General features: G+C 39.1%; 1 protein-coding gene across 5 annotated transcripts in view; it reads left to right on the top strand.

Annotated features, from left to right (window-relative positions):
• The window catches only part of nhsl2 (NHS-like 2), a 160,623-nt gene that overhangs the window by 74,211 nt on the left and 66,029 nt on the right, over window positions 1-20,383 (top strand). The window contains exon 1 of one of the 5 annotated variants that reach the window (XM_088073947.1): window positions 4,150-4,446. The exons of the other annotated variants lie outside the window; for them this stretch is intronic. Coding sequence (XP_087930073.1) covers window positions 4,422-4,446 — 25 coding nt within the window. The 5' untranslated portion in view covers window positions 4,150-4,421. Of the gene's footprint in view, window positions 1-4,149; window positions 4,447-20,383 lie in introns of those variants that run through there. 5 annotated transcript variants of the gene reach the window in all.

Below are 20,383 nucleotides of genomic sequence, written 5' to 3'. Positions count from 1 at the left end.
TCAGAGCGTTTCAGCTGTGATTGTGCCACCGTACCCAGGTCTCTTTTCATGAGACATCGGCAATCTTTCCTGCTTTTGAATTGTTTTAGCGAGACATCAGCATCATTTCCAGTGGCTATTTATGCCACCAAAGTGGGTATTTTATGGTGAGACATTGGCAGTATTTTTAGTGGGGATTGTGCCACTGAAAGAGGGTATTTCTCAGCGAGACATGGATGGCATTTCCAGCGGTGAATGTGCCACCAAAAGTTGGTGTTTCATCAATGGCATGAACCGGCTGTGTTCAGCCACAACATGATCTTTTCCTAACCACGTTTGAGTTAAATCAGTCCATATCTTCTTAGCCTACATCACAGATCAAACTATAACAAGTTCCTTATTGATCTCCAAACTCCTTGTACTTGTCTCAGACTTGACTAACCTGGCAGTACCCCACTTTTCTTTAATTCCTTCATTTTGTGGTATGCAGACAGTTATTAGCTTATTTCCCCTTTATTGCTCATCAAAATTAATGGTGTATTGCAACAAAAGAGTATTGGGACAATTAGGAGCAGATGCTGCTTTAAGATGGAGCTAAAGTCTTGTGTTGCTTTGCAGCACAGAAAGTAACATACACAATATTTTTGGAATTTAATGAGGTGAAGTCCTAAGAGCACTTTTGTAAGAGAAATGTACTTTCCATTTTTGAAAATCTTGAGGGATTTGGTGTTTTGTTTGTGATTTAGCATTGTGCTTTTGTAAAAAATAAAAGAAGAGCAAAACAGCAAAATGGAGAAAAAGGTTGCTTCCATGGGTGCGCAACTTTTTCTTCAGAGTATTTAAAAGAATATTTTAAAACAGCATCTCAGATCTGTCAGAAAACACTATAATCATTTCCTAGTATGCTTTAAATGACATTTCTAAAACATGACTGAACAAAATTACAGTGGAAAGAAGGAAAATAATTGTCATAAGAAGACAACTGTTCTTTTAATAGTGTATATATGATCATAGCTGCTTCATCCTAATATAAGCCATAACTCAGAGAGATAATAGAGATAAAAGCAGTGTTATGACAATTAGAACCAGAATAAATGTGTTTTGCCATAAATTAGCTATAATGATTTACAAACAGCATTAAAACACCATCAAAAGCCTCATAAACTTTTATTTCAAAGCTTAGAAATAGTTGTGCGTAAGTTTAAAACTACAGTGTGACATAAAGGTCACAAGTTTAATGATGCTTGATTTATCTTGGTGTCTCCCAGTGGTCGAACTTTTCTTTGTCATGACAGTGACTCAGTGCTGTCCTGTTAATGGAAATCTGTTTGGAGAAGTTTGTGCCATGAAAAATCTGAGAAAAATCCATTCTCATTGTTGCTGAGTCACAGTTATAGAGCTCAGAGGGTTACACTGACTCAACACCAAAAACAATTTATCACTGCAAGCAAATGTTTGGCTCATTATCAGAAAGCATGCCTTCTAAACTCTAAAGAGCAATCACTGTTTTTTGCAGTTTCCATATTTGTAATCACAATATGGCTGCATTCATGTAACTCCTTTTACAATTTACTTCTTTTTCACCCACGCAAACACACAGGAAGCTCTTACAGGAAGAGCCAGGGATCGAACTACTAACCAAACATTTAATCAGACTGGTCCATTGTTCCTGCAGTGAAACACCCTCTGCGTTTCTCTATTGTCTCAAAGGTCTCAAAAATGCATGAGACTAGGTGAGACATTTTTAACTTTAATTTACCCCGGGAAGACCTGCTGCCTCCTCTCCTCACTACTGTTAATTTTCTGCACCGCTGTGCTTTAAAACCAGTTTCACAGGAGCCACTGAGTTCAGCTGCAGTGTTAATGGTGACTGAGCAGCTTCTGTGGCGCTGTTGGGAGTTTAGTGCCTTGCTGAGAGGAACCTCAGCTGTTGTATTTTAAGGTGGAGAGAGCATTAATCATTTGCCCTCTCTGTGGTGAAGATCTGCAAACTCAGCGGCCTCACAGTTCCCTGGCCAGATTCTGCAGCACTTATGGCAGCCGTGGTTTCCAGATATTTGATATTAATAACACCTGTCATTGACTGTGTTGCTTTAATTCTTCCTTTGTCAGGTCTGTTTTCTGCACGGCACTCTCACTGCTGTGTAAACTGTGTAGCTTTTGTTGTGTACATTCTTTTGGCAGTGTCCTGCTTTCTGGCAGGGACGCTCATACCAAAGACACTCATACCCATGGAAAACCTACTTGTTAGTTATTCAAATATTCCAACAATTATCAACTCTAGTTTAGTTGAAATAAACCCTTACAGGGTTTATTGTAAAAATATGCTGTTTTTCACCACAGTTGTTGCTAGCCGGTCGTTTACAGTCCTGTAAAGTTATCCCTACCTTTACTTGCCATGTTTCTGAGCTCAGCAGGTGCATGATGTGCACTATATTCAGTACATCCTCAATAAAACATTTAGGAGTTTAATAGAAAGATAAGCGTCTGTATTTTTGATGGTATTAAATATCATACCACCAGGATTTCTAAATACACTTAATACTATACCATAGAAATGTTGTAACACCCAGGCCTACTTCACTGCAGTGATGTAGATGTGTTAATACCTTGGTGTAAAGTTACTCTTGAAACATAAAATATTTGTATATGAGTGCTAGATGGAGCAGACTGTATAAGGAAATAAGCTTTTAGTTCACAGTGAATAAATTCTATCTGCATTATCTATTTAATTTTTCTCTTGGCCATGTTTATTTTCAATCCACTAGCTGAGATGAGATACATACATATTTATTTCTTTCACTTTCTCTATTTATCTGTACTACTGCTGTCCTTGTGCTGCTGCAACAAACAAATTCCCTCTCCGAGGATGAAGACAGGTTTATCTTATGTTTCTCTTATTTTATCTTCGTGACCCCTTGTTCTCACATTTCCCAACAACAGTCAGCAATGTTTTGCATCTGAATTTGAAAAAAGGTATCCAGAAAAAAACAATCATTCGAACTTAAATATAAACATATTTATCAACATATGCTTTGGCAGTTGAGCCTGCAGAACGTTTGGAGTCGGATCAACGTCTATTAGTCAGTTTTTCCAAACAGTTTTGGAGATGTGAATCTCTTTGCGCATCTGTCACCCAGCTAATTTATTTCATGGTTTCTTTCAGTCAGTTATTCAAAATTGTAAAAACGTCAAGGTTGAAAGATCTTACCTGATTGGGATAATGATGATTTCAATTAGATTCTGAATTCAAAGTGAACCAACCTCAACATATCATATTCACAAAGACACCTACACACACACACACACACACACACACACACACACACACACACACACACACATGCTTACATACAGTATGCATGCATACGCACAATGTGTAAGAGCCGTCGGTCACTCTTGTCACCTCCAGTGTTTACAGGAAGTAGCTGTTGAGGAGAGGAAGGAAAGGAGCCGGGCTGCACCGACAATAGACGTGATGGAGGAGAGGAAAGGACATTTGAATGTAGACATTGTGGTCCAAATATTGTTGAACATTATTTTAATACTGTGTTTTTGTGAAGAATAATAGGATGTGGTTCCTAATTACAAAATGGTTATAAAAAAGTTTTGTCGGTGCATTAGCTATATTGTGTCCATTTCGTTAATAGTGTGATCTTGCTTTGGATTAAGGCCAAAGTCAGGATTAACAGAGAAGTCTGAGAATGAGCAAAGTCTTAAAGGAGTTATCAGTATTAAGTTTTTCCATAACATGTCGGCAGCGAGTGATGGATCATGTTAAGTCAACACAGAAGCTGTTATAGCAGTTGACTGGCTCCAGTCTTTTTTTAAAAAAAAGCTACAGTTAGATTAACTGACGTTAACTGTGGCCGACCACATGATGGAAATACCTCCTGCATTAACACAGAAAGTTGGCACTGAACGTGATTCGTGAGCTGCAGAACTGTCCGGTATGAGCTTAATTTGTAGCAATACTTGATTGTGCATGAAGCATGCAAACTGTCTACAGTGGATAACTTACTGTTTTTTTATTCTCATCACATATTGGGAACATTGACCACCTGTGCGATCTCTTTAAAACTTTGCGGAGTCCTTTAAGGTGAAGGCTGGAAGGGAAGGAGTAAAGGAAGTGTTTGGAGGGGATAGGGAGGCAGAAAAAAAGAAGGGGGAAGCACAACACCCGGCACCGTTAGTTTCCTCCCTTTCTCTCCTCTCACACCATGAAGGAAAACACATTTTCTTTGCAGAGTTTCTTTCTCTCTTGCCTTCAGTTCTTTCTTCCCCCTCCTCTCCTTCTATATCTTTGCCTGCTTCTAGCCACAGCCTGAATGAGTCACTGGGTTTACCTCCTCTCCTCTTATTCTCCTCCTCTTTCCCGCTCCACTTTTCCCTCCGAGTTTACATGATAGCTTCTGTGCCGGAGACAGTTAAGGAATACAGACATGGAAGTTTTCTGGGCCAGGACAGGTAAGAGACAATGGAAATGGCTCATTTTTTGGATAAAAATGAGGGATTCATGTTATGGTTTGCAGAAGTTGGAGCAGGGTGGTACTAGAACAAGGAGGGCACCTTCTTCTCAGGATAAGAAAAGCACAGGAATGTTACACTTGACAACAGCGAGGGTAACGTGACCATGTGCTCGCATCATTTCTGTTAACATGCAGCAGTATGTGCAGTCTTTGTGGCGGTGGTTTTGATGTTTTTGGCATTTTGGGACAAGTTATAGGCACAGCTTTCTGTTCTTGAACGTCACACATCACGGGAGCATCATAGCTGCTGGTTATTGTGTAGGTGTGTTGAGGTTTCACACGCTTTTGAGAGGCAGGAGCATTGCAATATCTTGTGTTTGTCATAAAGTTTTGGAATTTCACATGGTGTTTTTAAAAGGAAGAATTTTGTGTTGTAGAAAAGCATTAAAATATAAAGTTTAAAGCAAATAGCTTCTTGTTTTTAAAAGAAAAGCTTTAAAAACCTTAAATTAAGCCCTTAATAATCAGTTTTTCCCCTTAAGAAGCTTTATGGTTGGAAAAACCATCTTATTCCACACTGTCTGACAGCATTACTGCAAATATACAAACCCAAGACTCCATGGCTGCAATATTCGATCAAATGGAAATCTTTTTACATGTCTTGTGTATCATTTTATACACATATCTAAGATCTTTGGAAAGTTGCAGATCTCCAGTTTAAAATAAAGTTCTGTTGAACTGAAACCATATTTGGTTTCAGGGCAAACAATATAAACATATGGTCATGCTTAAAGTTTTGATTGCAGACTTGCATGCTCACATGTGACAGACAGACAGCTCAGTGTGTGTTTATGTGTGTGTTCATGTGTGTGTCATCACCTCTGAAAGGCTCTTTGTGTGTCGAGGAGACCACGCTTTGCACTTTGTTCGTCTTTTCCCCCCGCAAAAAGTCTTCACACATGCCTGTTAAGGAGCCACAAGGTCACCTGAGGTCATCAGTGTGTGTGTGTGTCTGTGTGCCTGTGTGTGTGTGTGTGTGTGTGTGTGTTAGTGTAACGTTGCAAATGTACAAGCACACATTGGTTTGACTATGTTGCTGAAAGTGCAGTTTGACTCTGGCTCGGTCTCAGTGTGGTTTTGTGTGCAGCTACAATGGTTTCCAATAGAGCAATTATTATAATATCAAATACACACACACACACACACACACACACACACACACACACACACACACACACACACACACACACACACACACACACACACACAGAACTGAGGGATAGTTTTCTACTGTTTTACACTCCACAATGGAAAAATGAAGCAAGGCATGAACCATGACACACACAGTCACATGTTAGTAGCACACATACACACAGTATTTCTCACATATATACATCATGCTCAGTTCCACGACAACACACTCACACACATGCATGCTTATCTCATTATCTCACCCTTTCTCTCTCTCTCCATGTCTCTCACCCTTTCTCCCCTCTGTTGCCCAGTTTAATACGAAAATGAAAGGGAAAAGAAATCAAGTCTCATCGAATTTTTATGCAGATGAGTTGCTAAATGCGGTGCCTTGATTGCCGGATCAGCGGCGGCTGCAGTGTGTGATGGATAGAGTGATGGGTGTGAGCCTGAGGAGTGAGGAGAGGGAGAGGAGGGTGGAAATGATTAGAGATGAAGGAGAAGTAGTTTGATAATTTATTAATCATTTATGAAATCAGCAAAAATGACAAATATGCTTTGTTCCAGCTTCTGAAATGTGAGTTGCTACTTTTTCTGTTTTATATCTTTGAACATTGACAGGCTTCAATATATAGAACTTCTTTAAACATACATTTTGATTATTACATAGTTATGTGCTTTGCAGGCCTCCAGCAGAAAATAAAGAATGACAAACAAAGGAGAAGAAGATGAAAAGAGCAAAAGGACAGTGAGAAGGTCAGAGCGTTAGTTTTAGGTTGTAGAGGAAACAATAGAAAGAAAGAGCAGGTGATTTGTTCTGAGATAACGAGGCGGACTGTTGGCAGGTGCAATACATTTTCCATTGCAGCGAGAAAGTCAAAAAGTCTTAACAACACCAGATACAAAGAGGTGATATGTCACTGAGTACATTAACTAAAGCACTGTGCTTACTGTAGTATTTTACAGCTGGAAAGATGTTATTTCTTAAATAAAACTAGGCTGTCTCTGCAGTAAACAGAAGCTAATACTTCTTGAAATTGGTGCTACATGACCAGAGAAAACGGAGAAAAAGGACTGTGGAATTGTTCAAGTTGTAAAAAAATGCCAGAATGCACTGCATTACACCAGACCAACAAATGCGCCTGCTGGTGAATGACGTTTTGACACAGGAAACAATATGGTGACCAGTTGGTAGCAAACAATCTTGATTACGGTTAAACAATAAGCTAAAATATGTCTCAGAAAACATTTTAGAAATAGTAGCACAGCACTGCCTAGTATTACAGTTTGAGTAGCCTACTTTATCTACTCAGCTGTACGCAAAGTATCTAAAATTGGCCCCACTTTGATCTAAAATTGGATTCACTTTGACGCTTTTAAACAAATTCATTAGTGATAGAAACAGAATAATATGACATGCTATTATAATACACTTAAAACATAATAATGCACTTCAGGAACCATTCTGCATAATGTGCAGAGGTACATTAAGTACATTATGCTGATAGTACTTTTACATTGTGACTGAGGTAATATTTAGAATTCAGGACTTTTATTTGTAATGCAGTATTGTTAGATTTTGGTTCTTCTACTTCTACTTGATTGAAGGATCTGAGCATTTCTTCCACTGCTGCCAATACAGTTTTGTTCCCTCAGACCAACACATGAGCCTGATATTTGAACATTTCTGAGCCTGTAATGTTTACATGCTGGACTGTGTGTGTGTGTGTGTGTGTGTGTGTGTGTGTGTGTGTGTGCAGGCGTGTGTGTCTGGGAATCTAAATTAAATGAGCGTGTAAATGATGATGGCTTTGACCTGCGAGTGACTTTCCCTCGAGTATTTTGGCTCCCAATCAGCTAGTGTGTGTGTGTGTGTGTTTGTGTGTGTGCGTGTGTGTATGTGACAGAGAGTGTGTAGGCTACCGACCACATCCTCTCAGTCTGACTCCAGCAGTTTCTTTCTGTTTTCCAATTATTTTTCGTCATAAATTTACCAGCAGACATTTGCTTTTAAGAGTTTGAACATTTATACCACTCTCATGTCTTTGTGCTCAGTGTGAAGCAAAAGTTAGCTGATTAGCGTAGTTTAGACTGGAGGCAGTGATAAACAGCCAGCCTGGTTCCCTGTGAAGCCACAAATAATGTGTATGGATTAAGCAAACCAGATACAACACGTTAGCCTAATTAGTTAGCTTTAGAGGTGTTGGTATGTGTATTTTATCTGCGGAGACTGAAAAAGCTAACTTTGCTCTCAGTCTTTAGGCTAAGCTAGGCTAGTGACTACAACATGACAGTGGTTGGTTGTCTGTTTCTCAAAATGTTGTGCTTTTTGGTGTACAAAAAATGTGAAAAAATGAAAAATGAACATTTTTTTAGTTTAAATAAGGAATCTTAGTAGGAATGATTAGTTGTGAAAAGATTAGTTGGTCAGTTAAGAAAAAAAATCGACTAATCAAAACAATTTTTCAGTTAAGACATTTATTGAGCAAAAATGGCAAGTCTAGTCTAAGTCAAGTCTAATATAATGAAATATATATACGATGGCCATACATTTTTCTGTATTGTACATATTTTATTTTGAAAATTAGTTGTTTGTTTTTTTTTAGGTAAGTGTATCTTGCTGCTTTCCCACCTTAAATTTTGAAAATTAGTCATTTGACCTATAGCTTGATGAAAGTTGAAACATATGCTGTTTTAAAAGAAGTGGTGCATTTAATGTTTTTATACAATCTGTTACTGTTTGGTGTCTGATAATTCAAATCTAAAATTGAAAAATCTGTGTAATATATACAAGTGTAATATATACAAACAAAGCGTGACCAAAATATGTACTTGTTGTGACATTTAACACTTGTCTCTACTCTCTGGTGGACAAACTTTGTAATGATGACACAGTGGTCTACCTTTAAACATGTGTTTAGCATATAGGTATTTGCATTGCTTGGAAAAGAAAAAAAGGAAAAAGCCTGTCAGGATAGTTTTGTAACAATCTCATCAGATCACTGCAGAGTGATTTGCTCTTATTAGAGCTGTCTGTAAGCTAAACAGGAAATAGATGGAGTGCTGTTTCCTGTCAAATTCTCCTCAGAGACAATGGCTCCTGGAAGTAATCTGACTGAGACTGTACAGCCCTCTAGGGCCGATATACTTCTGTGTGTATGTTTGTGTGTGTGTTGGCCTGTGGTGTAATGGGAGGTGGTCTGTGCAACATCAACCCACCAAGAAATCCAAACACACACATGCACATATACTGACACAGTGTGTGAATAATCCACAGTGAAAGGCAGGATGAAAGAAAACACATTCTTTATAAGCATTGTTGTGGGTGTGAGTCACAGTGGGAGCTGGTATCGGTCACCGGGTGCCAGTGGGGTTTTGTAGTTTGCCGTTAGACAAGGTTAACTCTATCAAAGCAAGCTGGAACTACAGGAAGTGGTGCCAGAATAAATCTGAGGGCCTGGCAGCTGGCGATAAGGTGCCTGTGGGGACTGTAGTCTGTTGAGGCCAACTGTCAAAGAGGGCCAGACAGGAAGTACAGCTCTGGTTCTGGATCTCCAAAAGCAACAAAATTATTATGATTGTTGTTATAGCAATTAATCTGATTGGTAAATATAACAACACATCACTCTGTGATATCAGTGTGTGCCTTTTTAAAGAATGTGAAGGACTGTACTTAAGTAGCATACAAATTTGACTTGAACTTGATTTGCACTTGGATTTGTACTCGAGCATTTTCATGTTTTGCTTCTCCACCTGAAAACTTGAGCTACAAGACCCTTAAATCCCCCAAAAAGCCGACATGGGCTGCAGAGTTGGCAACCTCCTTCAGATTACACATTTCAGTTTATTAGCGGGGGCGGCTATGGCTCAGGTGGTAGAACAGGTTGTCCTCTAATCGCAACGTGGGTGGTTCAATCCCTGGCTCCCCAGTCAACATGCCGAAGTATCCTTGGGCAAGATAACACCAAATTGTCGCAATGGCTGTTCCATTGGTGTATGAATGTGTATGAATGGTTAAAAAATGAGCAGCAGGTGGCACCTTGAACGGTAGCCTTGACCATCAGCGTATGAATATGTGTGTGAATGGGTAAATGTGACTCAGTGTAAAAACGCTTTGAATGGTAGAATAATTAGAAAAGTGCTATACAAGTGCATATCCATTTAGTATAATAATTATTTATTTATGCAGCTATAAAGTATCTTAAAAAGGGATGTCACTTTCAGTTTATCTTGCTTTCAGTAGCCCAAGACCCATTAACGGGTAACTAACTGGTTAATTTATAAGAGACAAACTCACAATATGCACCGGTGTGCCTCAGTAAAATATGCAAAAGTCAATTTAATATAAAAGCAATAATTTTTCCATTTCAGGTTTTGCCTTGTGCTTAGAAACAGCTGATTAGACACCTACTTATTGCTGCACTGACATCTTTCAGCATAATGATTTATTAAATGTCTTTCTTTTGTCTCCTTCGTCTGTCATAGGTGGTTTTATATGAATGAATGTGTGTCCACATCTGTTATCCAGCTGTTTGCAAATGCAAAAATCAACCACTGCATCTCCAACTTGGTGGGAAGTTTATAACTCAAACCAAATACAAAATGCCCACAGTGTAAACCCTGGTAAACGCTAAAAATAAGAGTGTTTTGTGGAAATCAAATATTGCAGTAGGATGGCAGTTTGTTTAATGGCAGAAGGCCAAAATAAAAGCACAGCATGTCTTTTCCTGTTGGAGCAGTGTGACTTGTCCTCGCTGTCGGTTGTTTGCAGTTTGGAGCATCAAATATTAAAAGCATCACAAGTGTTGTTCAGCATAAAATGTTAAAGCGACATCATGTACCGCGGTCGTGTCGTGTTTAAAAGCAAAGATAAACACCACTAGTATGAATGACTTTCGCTGAGGCTGCCGAAAGTGTTTACCTGTTTTGTTGTCTTACATTTAAGAGAAAAAATCTCAGTGGGAAACGGGAACGACTTCAATCTGCTGTCATTTGTCTGTCTTTCGTTATCATTTTCTGTCTTTTTCAACTTTTATTTTGAAACTTTGTGTGTTGTTGTACAGATGTTTTTGCCTGGATGAGTGTTGACAGCTGTTTAGATGTTGTGAGAGTGTGTACAGTACACCTTGGGCCATCTGTGTCCTGATGTAGACAGCAGCAGGGCATGTGTATTTGCTGCAGGGTCAGTGTGTGTGTTTGTGTGTGTGTGTGTGTGTTGTGAGGTAAAGCGATAAAGGAAGATTGATGGACTACAGCAGGACGAGTGCTCACTGACCTCCGCTGATGGGGTGAAAAGGTCATGGAGACAGTCCTTGTCATAGGGTAAAGAGTGTATGTGTGTGTCTTGGGCAGGGTTGTGAACAGGAACGGGTATAGCCATTGACCTTGGGAGACCTGTGACATCACTTCCTGTCTGTTTGCCGCAGTCTTTTCCTCTAGGGCCAAGAGGCGGGACACATACACAGATAGACAAACTCTCCCGTGGTTCCTCATGTGCTCACACACATTCAAACACACACACACACACACACACACACACACGTTTCCTGACCTCTGGCAGAAGTAGCTGAGTCAGCTGTGGCAGCCCTGCCCAGTGATATCTGCAGAATGTGTGTGTTATCAATCACTGTGATAAATAATCAGTGACTGTGTGTGTGTGTGTGTGTGTGTGTGTGTGCGTGTAGTGTGTTTGGTGTCTGAATTTAGAGCTGCAGTCATTAAAGTGACACGCAGTCCATCCCAGCAGTCTGGACATGAATAAGTGGAATGTGCTGAAGTTACAAAGTTGGCTAAAAAGGACTGACTTTAAGTAAATTAAAGTTAAAACTTCAATAGAAAGATCAGCGTACAAGCATAAAAGAAAGAAAAATGCAAAGTCTCAACAGAGAAGTGCAGTTGTACTTGTGTTATTGAAACATTTAAAGTTTTACTTGGAAATTCAATCTATAGTGTAGGCACTGAAAGGCCTATATATTCAGGGTAGTAATACCAGTGTCTCAGCATGAATGTGTTATTAATTTTGTTGTTAAATGCTCGACGCGGCACTTTCAAACAGTCTACATGCCTGCAAAACACAAAGTACTGTGAGTCAGGCTGCTGCTGACCTCATTTTGACTTAAATGATGTGAGATTATAACTGAAGGAGAGTTTTAAGGGGATCTGAAGGGATTTTGTAGTTCGGTAGACAAGTACAAATTAAGATAAAGCTCATATTTGGGTCGGGAAGCTCAAATAACACAAAGTCAGATGCTCGTACACAGCCTGCGGTGTGCCTGCAGAAAATGAGTGACATCAAAGATTAGGAATCCTGCTTCGGGAAACAGCTTTTTTAACTTGACTTGAAATCATCCTCTCTCTCTTTTAGGTTGATTTTACAGCTGATTGAAGTCAGCAAGATTTTTTTCTGATTATGACTCATTCATTGGCAGTATTGCACATTAGATCACTGAGGTTATTAGATATTCCACACCATAAATCTGGCATATTAGCACATTTAAACAATCTGGATTTGTTTACTGTAACAGTATCTAAATGACTATTTGGGACATTGTGCATATGTGACAGTACACAACAGCTTGCTTTGCATTTATATAGTTGCACTTTTTCACTCTTGGGAGCAACTGAGAGCAGCTGCCTCTGTGAGAGAAGTCCCCTCATGCTTTAAATGCCTTGCTCAAGGGAGTAGTAGTTGTTGAGTTAGGGATAAGCTTAACTGAGATGTCCTCTAAGGCCTTGTTTACACCTGGTTTTAACATGCAACACACATATTACTTCCATTTGCAAAAGCTAAATGCATTGTTGTTTTTAACCAGCGGGAGGCAGCAATGCATCTACAATGCGTAGTCTTCTAGAAATTAATAGAAGAAGAAGAAGTGCTCTTCCTGTGAAGAAGTAGTTTGCAAAGACTATGATGCACAGGCAAAATCAAAACAATACAGATAGGGTTTAATATTTTGGTTTGTTTTTTTCACACTCTGAAATGACAATGTTGGTGCACAATTGCATACTTCTGCCTATGCTGAGGACGTCAACTGAGTAGGCGGTCCTTCGATGTGGCACATAGGTGCACACATACAATCTGTCTTGTGTAGATTCACATAAACGGTTCACACATAAATGTTGTATGCACTGTATTGATAAATCTGTTTGTCTATAACTAATTATTGTTATATTATGTTGTCCGAAACAGGTCTGTCTTGAGAATGAGACCCCGTGTCTCAATGAGATTACCTGTAAAAACAAATAAATAAATGAATAAATTAGCACCCCACAAATGGTATTTTTACAATACATACTAAATGTAAAGTTACATACTTAACGTAAAGTTATGTAGGTTAGGTTCAGATAAACGATCATGGTTTGGTGTCGTCACCTTAGCATAAAGTTACCAAAAGTATGTTCACTTGGTTTTGAACACTGGTGTCCTGGGAGAAAGTCCTGTGTTTGACATAACTTTTTTTCTTTTTTTGTGTTGTTGTTGTGTATTGTGTATTTCTGGCATCATGTTTACCTAGAAACAACTGGAAGCATCAAACTCATGCATGTCACGTAGGTGTGTGTCATATCAGAATCTGATTCAGTCGAAGTGACGATTGATTGATCACATTTTATGTTAATTTTTTGGTAATTAATTAGAGCTGGATGTCGCAGTGTTGAAAAAGAGGGAAAATTAGTTTTCACAATTCAGGAGAGGTGGACAAAACAGAACAAATCCAAATCAGATGGGTTTAAACTTTGATATGGACGAGCTGGACTACATCAGTGACTCTGATCAGAGGGGTTAGTTTAAAAGAAAGAGCCTCTCGGGCTGAAAACAGCCAAATTATTTCACACAAATACTCTTATATGTGTTGATATCAGCCTTTTATTAAATCCTGCATATGGTGAGTCACTCATCTGTCCCTGACCACGTCTTTATTCCGTTAACTGTTCCACTATGGTTTGAATTCATTTTCTGCTGAGAGGATTAATATGTTGGAGTGGTTCACCTTGCAGTAAAGAAAATGAACATTACTTCACTTAATTAGTGAAGAGTTTTAGTGCCCAGTGGAGGTCTGAATGTTGCTTCAGGGGTTATTAAACAATTGAAATCAGACAATTCTGTTAAACACAGGACTTTTAAAATTATGTTGGCATGAAAATATTGGAGAAAAATGTATATTCAGTGGACACGGAATATATAATATATATAATCTATATGAGACATTAACACACACATTTGTCACCCTGACAGGTATTTGAGTGTTTGGAGTGACTGAAATGCTTAGTCATTCATGCTTTTGTCCGTGTGTGTGCACTTTTTGGTGTGGTGTGTGTGTGTGTGTGTGTGTGTGTGTGTGTGTGTGTGTGTGTGTGTGTGTGTGTGTGTGTGTGTGTGTGTGTGTGTGTGTGAATCACATGGGGCTCTGCAGTTTCCCACCGGGCTGATTAGTCTGTATCCAAGGCAACCGTGGCATAATAAGAGCGTGTATTGAAAATAATATATAATAATTCCAAAATACAGACATTGTCTCCATGTGGCAGTTTCAGGGAGGAAGCCACTGTGTGTGTGTGGGTGTGTGTGTGTGTGTGATTGCAGCAGTGACTCACGTTAACTGTCTCCTTGTCCAACTAACCATCAGAATCAAAGTGACGCAAATCTCTGCGTCAGTAATTAGCATAAAATTGGATCTTTGTTCCTGTTAGCAAACATGGCTGAACGCATCCATCTCTTCAATTAGGCCCCTGACGGACACATGCACACATACACACACACACACACACACACACACACACACACACACACACACACACACACACACACACACACACAAAAATACACACTTATCCAGCAGAGCAGATGAAATTAGTACGTGCATTTATGTCGTCTTTATGGGATGATATGTTTGCACACTCACACACAGGGAGGTTATATACACTGATACACTAGGATGCACGAGCTCACACACAAGCACACACACATACATACAAAAAACACACGTGCACACTCACAAAATGGCCATTTGGCATGTTGATTGTTGTGTTTGTGTTGACTTCAGTCGAGCTTATTCTCCATGGTGGCTGAGCCAGGTGGATTAGTCCTGTGATTACGCACACACATGCATGCACACACATATACACACACACACCTCCTCATTACATTCAATTCCATTACTCCACCCTACCGCTTGTCCCCCATTTTGTGTGTGTGTGTGTGTGTGTGTGTGTGTGTAATGAAGGAGATATGACAGGCGAAGAAAGAGGGGAGTGGATGGAAAGCTCTGGGGAATACGTGACTGATGACAGAGAAAGAAGTGAAAAGGAGGAACTTGTGTGATTTTGGGAATAAAGGATGAAGTCAGGCAAGACATGGAAAGAGAGAGCAAGGAAGACAGAGAGTGATTCAGAGAAAGAGGGAGGAGGAGGATAAACACGTGAAACTAAGGAGGCCGATGATGAATTGTGGCTCATGTCACTATAAATTACTGCCAGGGTCTAATAACTGCAGACAGCCAGTGCACCCTTTAAGTGAGTGTGAGTCTATGTATTGAATTGGGAACTGTATTTGTGTGATTGCTTTCGTCTTCGATTGCTAGAGATGCCAGAGACCCACCAGGCCGTTAATAAACTGTCTGTCAAAATTTTTTTATCAGAGCAAGAAGTCTTAAAAGATTGTTTACATTCTGGGTCTTTAAAAGCATTTAATTAGATATTTACAAGTATTGGCTTTTTTACTTTAAGCTAATGCAACAGTAAATTAGATTGGTGTTGACAGCGTTTTTGGCTTTGTTTCATATTTGAGAACATTTACAGTAAATGTAATAAGACACAAAGTGTGCTGTTTCATCAAAGAGTTTATTGATTTAGCAGTTTATTTTATTAATGATTTATTGCTATGTATGACTTAAAACAATGAAAGATTAACGGGCAAGCAAAGAAAGCATAACATTTTCTTTATAATTTTATTGTCAACAATGGCATGAATTGTTAAGTTGTGACTTCCACAAAATGATTTTAGCTCACACAACCATAGAAATCATATGTGCCTACTGTAAAAGGAGCCTAAATCGTTAAAACCAGGTGACAGGTGTTAAGTTTCATTTTTAAAAAACAGCTCAGTATTTTCCTTAAACAGCTGGGCACTGTAGTTTTCAGCAAATGTTAGTCAAACAGGAGTAAATAGTGAGTTTGTTGAGAACCATTTTCAGCAGCAGATTATTCCACATTTGGTGCTCTGGTGAGTATTTGTTGAAGCAAGAAAGTCATTTCTTTCAGGACGTTGCAATCATAACAGTTAATGAAAATTCAGCCAGCTGCTTTGAATTCTGCGTGGCCTTGCAATTTTGTCTAATCACTGCAACTTTGCCGCAATGTCATGTATTGAAAATGGTTAAAATCTCATTTCATTGTAGACCGGAGTGCAGCATGTTGATTCCCTCAGCCCCTCCTTGTCCTGCTTTCTTTCTCTCTGTTCATCTTGAGACTACTGCTGTGGGAGTGTGAGCGCTGTGCTTGGGACAAAGTCACACACAGTGACAGGGCTAACTGTATCACACAGCAGACGTTATTGGTTAACTGTGATTGACGGGCTTAATGTCAGAGTTAAACCGTTTCTGTGTACCATGCATTAATTTTCATGTCATTTGTTCCCCATTATTTCAAATGTTCAGCACAGTTTTCAAGAGCCAGGGTGACATCTTCAGATAGCTTGTTTTGTCCGAAATTAAAAAAAAACAGAAATTAAATACCGTTTAATATTACAGAGTGGAAACCTTTAGACACCCTGATGCTGCAGTAACTATGTGAATATATTTTGTGTGTTTGTGATTAGGCTGTTTGGTGTATCATTGAAAACATCTGGGACTGAGTCACGACTCCTTAAAAACCTTGATTGCGTGTGAGTGTTAAAGTGTGTCTGTAATTAGAGACAAACAGAGTCCTTCATTTAAATAAATTACTTGTGTATTCTGTATGTAACATTGGGATCAACATGAATAAGATAAAACTTAAGAGTTTTAGGAATAGAAAAGAAACTAAAATAAAATTCAACAGACTGTACACTGCCTTTTAACTAAAACTGAACACAATCAATAGATACAGTTTGGTTTCTTCACTGTCAATGTCTGTGTTTTAAACCTGCTTCTCCTGCAGGGGACAGCACTGAGCTGCAGAGAGGCCACAGGCTGCAGCAGTCAGAGGCTGCACATGCATGCTGCACAAACACACCCAATAATACACACATCCTCCAAGTGAATAAGATGTGTAACATGTAAACACATGCACAGACTTAATTTCAAACCAATTTAGCCAATTTAAAATTTGAAGTGTTATGAGGGAACATTCACACCTGTGTCCAAACCAGTGGGCACATTAATAAGCAGCCTTTATCTTGTTTGGCCAAACTCTCCTTAAATACCTCAGATACGTCTTTATCTGCTGCAGTTAGGATCCCAAATCTTCTCAAATGCCATCTTCATAAGGTCTTTTAAGAAAATGTTTACTCTGTTTTCTTCATATTTCACTAAGAAATGTCCCAGGCCAAAAGTTAATGGGAACTCAGGGGAAAATGTTCTTTTAAGTCAAAAGGATAAGGATCCTTATTAAAATGATAAGGCAAAAGTGGCTTTGATGACAAGAACCCATTTTTTAAAAATGTCACTCAATGTGACTGTCCCTTGAGGGCCACCATATGTTTTATTAGGATATTACTGGGGCCTGAAAACCAGCCAGTTATAGTGTCAAATTTACAGAATATTACAGGACTTGGCTATAAACTACAGTGTATCCTGAGGCAGAAAGAAGGGTGAGGCAGAGCTTAGACTTTAATAGTTTTGGTCAAATTTTGTATCACCCACATGTGCAGGTTGAGGTCTTTATACATTTTAATAATGTCAAGAGCTTTTTAAGACTTTGACTTTTGTTTAGCAGTAAATTTAACTGTAATCTTGTAACTTTCAGGTTGAATATGAGACTCGTATTGACAACATCATAAAAAAAGTATTGCAAGTATTGATTTTTCCAAAGACACAAGTAAAGGTCCATGTAAGCAAATTTTGTTTTCTATATTGTATACTGAATATGGACTTGCTGAAGAAAATAGTGCTATCCTCCTCTATTTAGAGCAGTATTTAAGAAATTATGGGATGTGTAGTTAAGGTTTTTACAGTACTATTTAACATGTAGTCATAATTAACTTGTACAATATGATATTTTGACACTTCTTGCAAAACAAACAATTGAGGTGTGTATAAGTTATCAAAGATTTGGTGAAAAGACTGGACCAGCCAGCAAGACAAAAAAGATATATAAATTCTGAATATTGAACCACACTAGGGCTAAACCACCAGGGAATATTGCACTAAACCAGGGCTAAATCACATGTAGATACAGGACCTAAATTTTCAAACCCCGTAAATACTGGACTAAACTGAGGTGAAAGCTACAGTAAATATTGGACCAAATATTTTTAAAAAACCATTAAAAATTGGACCAAACTTAGACGAGAACACCAGTTAATATTGGTCCAGACTAGAACCGATCGAAACGTTGCACAATCAAAAATTAATACAGTCTTCTGTTTGATTATTGCCTCAGTTTGATTTTTTGATCTAGCACCTTTAAAAGTTTTGTGGATGTGCGTACCCTCGAAAAAACATTAAAAAGTGGACCAAACTAAGGCTAACACCAGTTTCTAGAGAATTGAACCAGATGCTTTTCAAAAGAAAAGGCACATGGTCAAATGTCATTTTAGATATAATGTATCCAGTTACAGCTTTCATAAGTAGGTAATGGTAAAATCCAAGCTCAAGTTCTCTTAGTCGAGTTCTCTTACCAATATGCATCACAAACCAGTCTGACATACTCCTACTTGTCCTGGTTTGACTTCATCATTGGTGCATCATGACAGGAAGTAACCCTCTGGCTTCCTGCGTACCGTTCTTGTCGCAACACCTCTGATTCACACTCAGCTAATTGCTCATTTAGCCGTCAGGGTGAGTGGGCTGCACTGGCACGGAAAGAGTCAGGGAAAGTGGTAAATGATACATCTTTATACCGCTTTATACCACGCCATGACTCAGAGAGGGAATGGTAATGTCCAGCGTGGGGTTGTTTGAGGTGAAGGAGAAAAAATCTAAACTATCCCTTTAAATGTAAAGATAATTTGCAAAGTAAAAACTGCAAATAAAAATAAAAATTTTAATCAGAAACATGCAGAACAAATAATGAGTAAAGAAGACTCTAAACTAAGCAAACAATTAAAACCAGCCACCTACAGGTGCACTAAGTTTTCAAAACTCAAACAGAGTATAGAGCTACTTTAACCCGTACATTTTTTTTCAGCATGTATTTTCTGCATTTTACACAGTTGCAAGCTGTAGTTCTTTATTACCTTGATAGCAAAGAGATTCAGCGGTCAGTTATATGATCTGCGTTGACCTTTGCGTCTACGACAGAGTAACAGCAAAGGTCAGTAGGGATAATGTCTTTGCGCAGGATGCCTGCTTCATTTCGATAACGACACCCAGAAGGATGGCTAATGTTCCATTTGGGTCTCAGTGTAGCTGGTAAATCTAGTTTACTGCACGGCCCACGTGCGCGCACACACACACACACACACACACACACACACACACACACACACACACACACACACACAAACACACACAAAACTTTATTTTAGGTCGGCTTTTCCGTGGGCAGTGACAGCATTATTTAAGACAAACATAAACAAGTCTGCTGAGCACAGGCCTAATGGTTACAGTGGCTCATAAGCCTGTCATTCACACACACACACACACACACACACACACACACACACACACACAGAGGTCAGTACTTGGTGTACAGCGCTAGCTCCTGGCTTATCAACCAGATTACGTTTCCTCACAAGTGTGAAAGATACACAGATGTATTTTTATCATGCACACCAAAGCAGAGTACGTGGGTGATAAAGATGGTAAAATATGAGCGATGGTTAGTGTGTGTGTGTGTGGGAGACAGAAAGTGTGTGTGTCCAGTGCTAACAGCTTGTCTAAATCTGCCTCCTCCCTGCTGACACTCCAACGCACACAGAGGGGAATGAATTAGTAATAGGCCTTAGAGACAAAATAACTCCGTGCAACACCTCGCTGTACTGCATGTGTGTGTGTGCCAGTATAGAGTAGGTGTGAAACTTCTTTTCTGTTTACTTATTTGTGTGTAGCATTGAAGCTAGACTGTCAAACTTTTTCATGAGGATGTGTGTGTGAGGCATCTCTCTCCCTGTTGTGAGAGTGGGCGCAGTCAAAGTATCACTCCTGTGTTTTCTCTGTGTCAGCTGGAAGAGGCGTGGAGAGTTTCAACCCTCGCTGTTTTCCTCAGTCTCTCTTCCTCTGTCAGAGTTTAATATTAGAGAAGGTCAATGGGTGCGTTTTGTCGCTGACGACAGTAATGATGCATGTTCATCCCTGTGCGCACTGGCCACAGGTGTTGCTGGTAAAACTGGTGCTGTGTGAACATATTCTTCTGCACTGGTTCCACCTGCTTACCTACCTGCAGCAGTGCAAGGAGTACTCAGATTTACTACTAAACTTACTTACTACTAAAAGTAGTTATATCACAGTTGGAATACTCTGTTACAGGTACAGTTCCTGCATTGTTAATACTGAAGTATTAGCATCAAAATATACTTCATGTACTGAAAGTAAAAGTACTTAAAATGCAAAATGGCCCATTTTATAATAGTATAAGCTCTATCTATCTATCTATCTATCTATCTATCTATC

The sequence above is a fragment of the Plectropomus leopardus genome, chromosome 23 (assembly GCF_026936395.1).
Source record: "Plectropomus leopardus strain MGB_pleo_1.0 chromosome 23, ASM2693639v1, whole genome shotgun sequence".
NCBI lineage: Eukaryota > Metazoa > Chordata > Actinopteri > Perciformes > Serranidae > Plectropomus > Plectropomus leopardus.
This window is presented reverse-complemented; position numbering and strand designations above follow the sequence as displayed.